The sequence below is a fragment of the Malania oleifera genome, chromosome 3, assembly GCF_029873635.1.
Source record: "Malania oleifera isolate guangnan ecotype guangnan chromosome 3, ASM2987363v1, whole genome shotgun sequence".
NCBI lineage: Eukaryota > Viridiplantae > Streptophyta > Magnoliopsida > Santalales > Ximeniaceae > Malania > Malania oleifera.
This window is the reverse complement of record NC_080419.1, coordinates 27,740,466-27,747,336: the sequence shown is the minus strand read 5'-3', so window position 1 is coordinate 27,747,336 and position 6,871 is coordinate 27,740,466. Positions and strand designations below refer to the sequence as shown.

General features: G+C 36.8%; 1 protein-coding gene across 2 annotated transcripts; it reads right to left on the bottom strand.

Moving 5' to 3' along the window:
- Positions 1-954: 954 nt before the first annotated feature.
- LOC131151055 (uncharacterized) lies at positions 955-6,608 on the bottom strand. Of its 2 annotated transcripts, none has more exons than XM_058102230.1 (6): positions 6,260-6,608; positions 5,237-5,453; positions 5,052-5,110; positions 3,170-4,951; positions 1,829-1,979; positions 955-1,723 (listed from the first exon to the last, which is right to left on the bottom strand). In XM_058102230.1, the coding sequence occupies exons 2-6, from the start codon at positions 5,355-5,357 to the stop codon at positions 1,062-1,064; spliced, it is 2,775 nt and encodes a 924-aa protein (XP_057958213.1). In that variant the 5' UTR covers positions 5,358-5,453; positions 6,260-6,608; the 3' UTR covers positions 955-1,061. The 2 variants fall into 2 exon arrangements, with proteins under 2 accessions (XP_057958213.1, XP_057958214.1); XM_058102231.1 differs by having other exon boundaries at positions 5,237-5,447.
- Positions 6,609-6,871: the final 263 nt, after the last annotated feature.

The window sequence follows — 6,871 nt, the reverse complement described above, 5'->3', positions numbered from 1 at the left end:
ATTCTTAAAAAAGCCCCTTTTTCCGCACTTCGTGGCTGGGAAAGCTTTCTTTGTATGCCAAGAGGAATATATATATGTTATTTTAAATTGTTATAGAATGATAAAAATTTTAACATGTTTTTTAGTTTTTCAAAATTCGTATCAAGAGCATAGAAAGTAAAGAGCATTTTTTTTTAGCTGTGTAAAATAATTATTTATTTTTGTTTATAAATCTTAAAATTGTTACCAAAAGAGAACTTGTTTGTGAATTTTTTTTTTAAAGATTATATGAGATATGGAATCATGAATTTTGAACTAGGATTTGAATTTGTTTAGATTTTAAAAAAGGGACTTAATACAATTTTGTATTACATTTTGTCATTATACATATAAATCTAAATATAAGATTTGAATTTCATGCTCTCAAATAGTAATAATATAAAAATTTATAAAATAATGAAAAGCTATTTTTCAATTGTCATAGGTAAATTTAGAAAATTAAAAAATAAGGTAATATTTTTTTAATTATTTAAACACTTAAAAACAAAAATAAAGTTATTTTCACAAGCTGTCAAGAATCAGTTTTAATTTTTTTTATACAAATGTTAATTAGATGTTTTTTGTAATTAAAAAAAAAATTCAAATAGAAAATATAACTGTTTCTTTGCCTCTCTATATGCCAAACTTTGTAGACTACTTAAAATATTCATACAATTCTTGATACATGAATTAGGTGTTACTATTGGTATTACTGGTTAAACGAGTTTTAAAGTTTTTAGAATTTTTTTAAAAATTATAAATTTAAAACTTAGAAAAATAAGAAGTTTTTTTTTGACAAATTATTTTAGGACAGAACCATATCTGGCTTCTTGAACAGTGGCCTCCACTGCTGCCAACACCAAATCTCCCTTTGGATAATGATGAACCTAAGACTTGATCAATCACAAAGTAGGGTCACACACATCAGTAGTTCCAAAAAAATATGAATAAGAATCCCAAAGATACAATGGTTCCCAAGAGAGAACACATGTGGAGAGACTGAACACATCAAATAAGAAGGGAAATCACGCTAATGGACATCCTCATAATATCAAGATATCAGCCACAACTTCATCAACCAAAGAACCAAGTATCTGACCCTCAATCTCAACCCCAATCCCAAATGCTTCAACCTCAAAATCAACCCATCTTCCATGCTGGCTGCTCATGTCCTTTTCTACGAGCTCGTCGACCATACAATCACCCATGCTTCTCCACCCGGAGATCTCCTTGTACACTTCCTCTGCCAGCCAGTTGTTTCTTCTAACCACTGTCACCCCTTTCATCCATGTTCCACATCCCCCACCCACGAACCGCCTGCATCGCAGGTCCAAGCATTCGCTCACACAATCAAATAATACCTTTCTTCTCCTCCCAGATTCACCTTCGTTGATGTCCAACCCACCTTTTCGACTTTCCAACTGATCAAAGAGATGGGGATTTATGATCTCACGGGCTCTACCCAATGCAAAATCTTTGAACATCAATTCCACATTACAAAGTATCTCCTTCACATATTGTAGTTCCCATTTGTTTGATCTCGCATAATCTATTGTGGTTACTGTAGTTGCATGCTTTCTAACTGCAGTAGACGTTGAAGAAGCTGAATCTGATAACTCGGTATCTGTTTCCACTGAACAGAATTTCTTTGAAGAGCCCAAACCAATCACTTCCTGAGCTTGAACGGAAGAGCATGGCCTGCATCCTGTATGCAATTTGAAAATAGCTTAACACTCCTGTGATGTAAAGAAAACACAAGGAGATAGGGAAAAAAAATTAATTAAATACACATAGGATACGTTAGTTCTACCTTCTGTACTGTCAGTGCCTGCACTATCTGAAGAGTTGCCACTTTCGGATGGAAAAGGTTCAAGAATGGAGATTGGACTAGGGTGTCGACAGTCAAAGATCTGTAAGGCTTCAACAAGACCATTGTTACATTCGCCCACCTCTTCCGCTCCCTAAAAAAGAAGTTTTTAGTCATTTGTCATCAAACAGAACAGATTGTGTTTTTCTTAACTATGAAAGCCACAGTAGTACTTCCTGGTATCTTTTTCCCATATATTTAGTGATGCTTCTGGTTTAAATACTTATTTTCCAACTCACAAACTAAACAAGCTCAGTGCAATCCTTTAAGGGATATACTTCCAGAGTTGATTGCATCATTTATCGATTTCTAGAATTAAAAGAAGAAAAAAAAGTAACACGCACACAGAGGCTCCTGGAAAAAAGTAAACATAGCTTCAGTGCTTCTATGCGGCCATTACATCTTGGAAATAGAACCACTTTATTTCCATTACTCATTAGTATTAATATCCCAAGGATATGAACATGCAAAGTTGTTTGGCTATCCCATTCACTAGTTTATCAGATGAAGCTACAATCTTGGGGATGGGGGGATGGGAACAGTTTGTGCTCAGAGCAATAACTGCAGCAATTGGACGTATCAAGGAATAAGATACATATTGAAGTTATGTTTGTTGCACGGAATGCCTATTCCTAAAAATGTATTGCTTATAATATATTAGTTATCTGAAAAAATATAGTTATCATAAAGCAAATAAGAATGTGACACTTTCTATAAATCCATAACAAGGAATAGAAAATGAATAATTATTCTCAAGTTTCACATAGGAATGTCTATTCCTTTCTTATGAATCTTATCATATATTGGAAGAAAAAGTAAGGAATATACAAGGAATAGCTATCACCTCTATTTCCAAAATTTTTACTATATTCCATCTTATTTCAAGGAATAGCTATTCTACAAACTAAATGTAACCTGAGTGATTAACAGCTTGCCATGAGGAGTTAATTTAATTATTCAGCTTGCCATTTGCCATGAGGATTTAATTTAATCATTCAGCTGATTTCATTTAAGCATGCCTTGGAGCATATTAAACTTGTAATGTAAAGAAATTTTAATGTTGAAACTTATTTGCAATAACCATATCTTGAAACACATTAAGAAATGTAATCAAGTTTCAATGTTAAAAAAAAAAAAAAAAAAAAAAAACCAAAAGGAAAGAGAAAGATACCCACAACGTAAAATCAGTGACAACAGAGACATAAAGAGAACAAAAAGGATGAAAAAAGAAAACAGAAAGATAAAATATGGCATGAAAATTGCAGGCATCATAGAGAGAAATACCTGAAACTTGTATTTTTTCTGGAGTTCTGGTGGTTCACTTGAAGACGGGTCAGAATCAAAACGCCTACCATATTTGCCTGCTTGTAGCCCATGTTTGTCCCTTTTGTCATGCAACTTTGGCATGTCACCTACTGCATTAAGAGCAGGTAACAAATCCTCTAGGATTGATGCAGTATTAGAAGATGCTCCAGTTTTGATTGAATTATGGTGGGAAGGTTCAATTCCATAAGTTAATTCCTTTAATTTCTGTTCGAGAAGAACACTCAAAGCATCACCACCTAACACATTAAATCCCAGTGAAGATAACTTCCTGCCGTCTGAGTTGACTAGCACTTTTTTAACTTGGTGACCAGGGAAAAGGCCATTATTTTTCTCTGCCACTTGTCTAGATGGCTCAGAACCACATGTTGACCGTACCATTGGAGCTGTAAATGTAAAAGAAACAACATCCATGCCTTTCTTCCTGCTATCTTCAGCCCAGTCGAAGTGCCAGTCTGTTGCTGCATTAAATTGAATTGGCTTCTCATTTTTGTTAGCCAACACATTATTAACAACAGGATTTTTCTCAAGGTGGGAATCCCCATCTATAATTCGTTTCTTCCGTGGCAGATTCTTCATTCTAGAGTATGATACTTCCTGTTCACTGTCTGTAAGCTCTAAGCTTGACTTCCTTGATCCAATTTTAGGGTTCGCTGTGGATTTACTTGCATTTCTCTGTCGTCCAACAGAAGATTCCACGGAAACTGCTTTTCTTCCTTGCAAGTTAGAGACCGAGGGCTTTGAAGATGACTTGTCTTTATCTGTTATGCAATTTTGTTTTTGATTATTCTGCCTGAGCACAGCAGAAGCACTATGACTAGAAGATTTTTTATTTGTACTCTTCTGCATACTTGATTGGTTCTTGAATGGCTGGCTTGACTTAACCTCACTCTGTTCTTTAACCCTCTCTAAGCTTCTACTGCTGCTTGGGTTCAAGCCCTCTCGTTTCTGAACATTGACCTTTGCCTGAACTGCAAGTGAAATAGATTTCCCTTTATTCTTTAAACCAGATGAATTTTCTTCTGTCTCTCCAGACACCTTGAATGATGTATCTACTGATCCATTCCAGCTCTTGTTCAAAGACTGTCCCTTGAGATACTTGGCAGCATTGGATTCAATTGGCCTTCGAGGAGTTTCAGCAAGTCTGGATGGCCTCTGGGGAGCTTCCACTTTCTCTTTCAGATCCCTAACTTTCAAGGGAACTGATGACCCTATTGTAGATACTTTTGCCTTCGTAGTAGTTTGAGGTCCCTGCTCAATAATTTTAGCAGCAGCTTCCATTATATGCGTTGCATTCTTAGTTGGGACGAAACCAGGGCTCTTGATTGGTGACAACATTCTATGGTGTGTACTTGGAATTGATTTGGCTGACTTAGGAGGCAAAACTTCGGTTTGAAACTTCTCAATTGGCTTCGTTAGCTTTTGTGGCCTTAGCTCCATGTTGCTCCGAGCAGGGCCATCCACCTTTCCACGCAAATTGCGAGAATCCATGCCAGGACGGTTGTGGTGAAAATCAAGGTTTCTCCTGTGGGAGTGAGCTTCTCGAAGAGATTGTGATTCAAAAAATGGGGTAGAATATGGCTCAACTGAATTGAATGTGGGCAATGAATCCAATCCCATAAGCCTGGCAACCACCCCAGGGGCCTTGGCTCCAAATCCTTCATCATCAGTAACAGATGAAGCACAACTATAATCACTGCTTCCTTTTATACTCGAACCTGCTCCACTTTCATCCTCATCCACCTGGGGATATTTAAACAGGTGGAAAACTGACTTAAATTCAATCATCAAACAAAGGAATTCCTGACTACCAAGACTCTAATAAGAAAAAAATTATACCCACCAGATGAAGCCGTGTCATTGGAGAATTTGTATCGCCTCTCTTCCCCTGCTTTGATCTCTCTATAACAATGGCAGAAGAAAAAATGCATGACCAACCATGCCAAAAACAAATCATAACAATGTAATATGCATGCTCCCACAAACACAATGTAAGATCTATGGCCACGGAAAATAGTGAGCCAGTACCTGGTGAATCAGACTTGCTTGAGAACAATTTCTTACGAGATTTTGCATTCCAGTCAAACAACTGAAAGAAACCACCAACATAACTTCCTCCACCCTTTGAGCCGTGCTTCTCAACCCCCATTTCCTCATGTACAAATCAATACTACTTCAACATTTATAAATCAAAGAGCAAATGGAAAAGACAAACTTTGTCCAATATTATGAAGTCCATCTGCAGCTAACCAAATGCAAATAATTAATTCTGCAACTGCATTGCATTTTGAAGCACAAATCTAAAACTATTGACATAGACATCCAACACCCCCCCACCCCCACGCCATACGTCCACCCCAATTCCTTGTTCATTATTTAAAAAATGAAATAGAAAATTCTGCATTGCGATTATCTATCACCGCATGAGAATATGAGTTTTAATTTTTAAATGGTTTAGAATCACCCACTATGGTTGGTGAAGAATCACCCAATGTTTGAGCAAATGGGTTTGAACTTCAAGCCACTGAAGTTCAATTTTACAAATCAATTGGGAAGGTGTTTACAGATAAAAGAGGTATAATTGACAGATTATAAAGCCCCATGAACAAAAATAGCAATATTCTAAGACACCCTAATTTAAGTGAAAAAACTATATACATATGAAAGCTGTTTTCCTCATACTGAAATTTGGTGTTCAGCAAAGGAAGATAAAAATCATAAAATTAAGAAGACAAAAATTCCAAAATTAGATAAGCATTCCCCCACCCCTCCCTACCCACAAAACTCTATTCTTGGAAAATAAAATTATCCAAAACCCGTTACAACCCTTTCCTCCCGTTTTCTCAACAACCAAACAGAGGGTCAACTAAACCTGAGCTCAAACCTGAACTAATTCGAGCTAAATGAACACCCAGAAAGCTAAAACGAAGCAAACCAAACTCAAATGAGCAGCTCACTCTACCTAATCGCAGATCAAATATTCCAAAAAAAGAACAAATTTGTTTCCAAAAATAAAAAAAAAGAAGAAATCTGAAGCAAATTAAAACTTACAGGAATTAACGATGACTGAGATCTGAAGCGCCCCCGGATCTCCTTCTCCCCCTCCTTTAAATGCAGAGAAAGTCTGGGGTTTAGGGTTTCTGAATCGAAGAGAAGTGGTCGGAAGAGTAATGATCAGAGAGAAGAGAAGCTCTCTTGTGGACGCAGGCACAGACGACGCATAGTTGAAGCATTAAATGGGGTTTTATATTTTAATTTTTAAAACCCAAAAAACAAAAAACAAAGCGTTGTGATGTTTTTGAAAATTGCTTCCAGAAATTAAATTATTGTGAAAAAGGTGAAAAGTTTCTAACGTCTCTTTGGGAGAGGGAGGGATTTCAAATTACAAACGGGGCCTCTTAGGTTTGTCTTTTCGAAGAATGGATTTATGATACTCTGCGAGGCGGTGCATGCGGGAGATGCAGAGCTAGATGATAGGACAGCCACGTGTCCATCGGCCACCGACGTGGCACATGACATGGTTGATGCCGTGGGGAATCTCGTGGGCCGCAGGCCCAATCGCGTATATAAGTCGATGTGTTTTGGGCTTAGGCCTCCGCATACTGGGTCTCTGGTGTTTATTAACTTTTTAACCAAATTTGAACTTAGCAAAATTCAAATTAA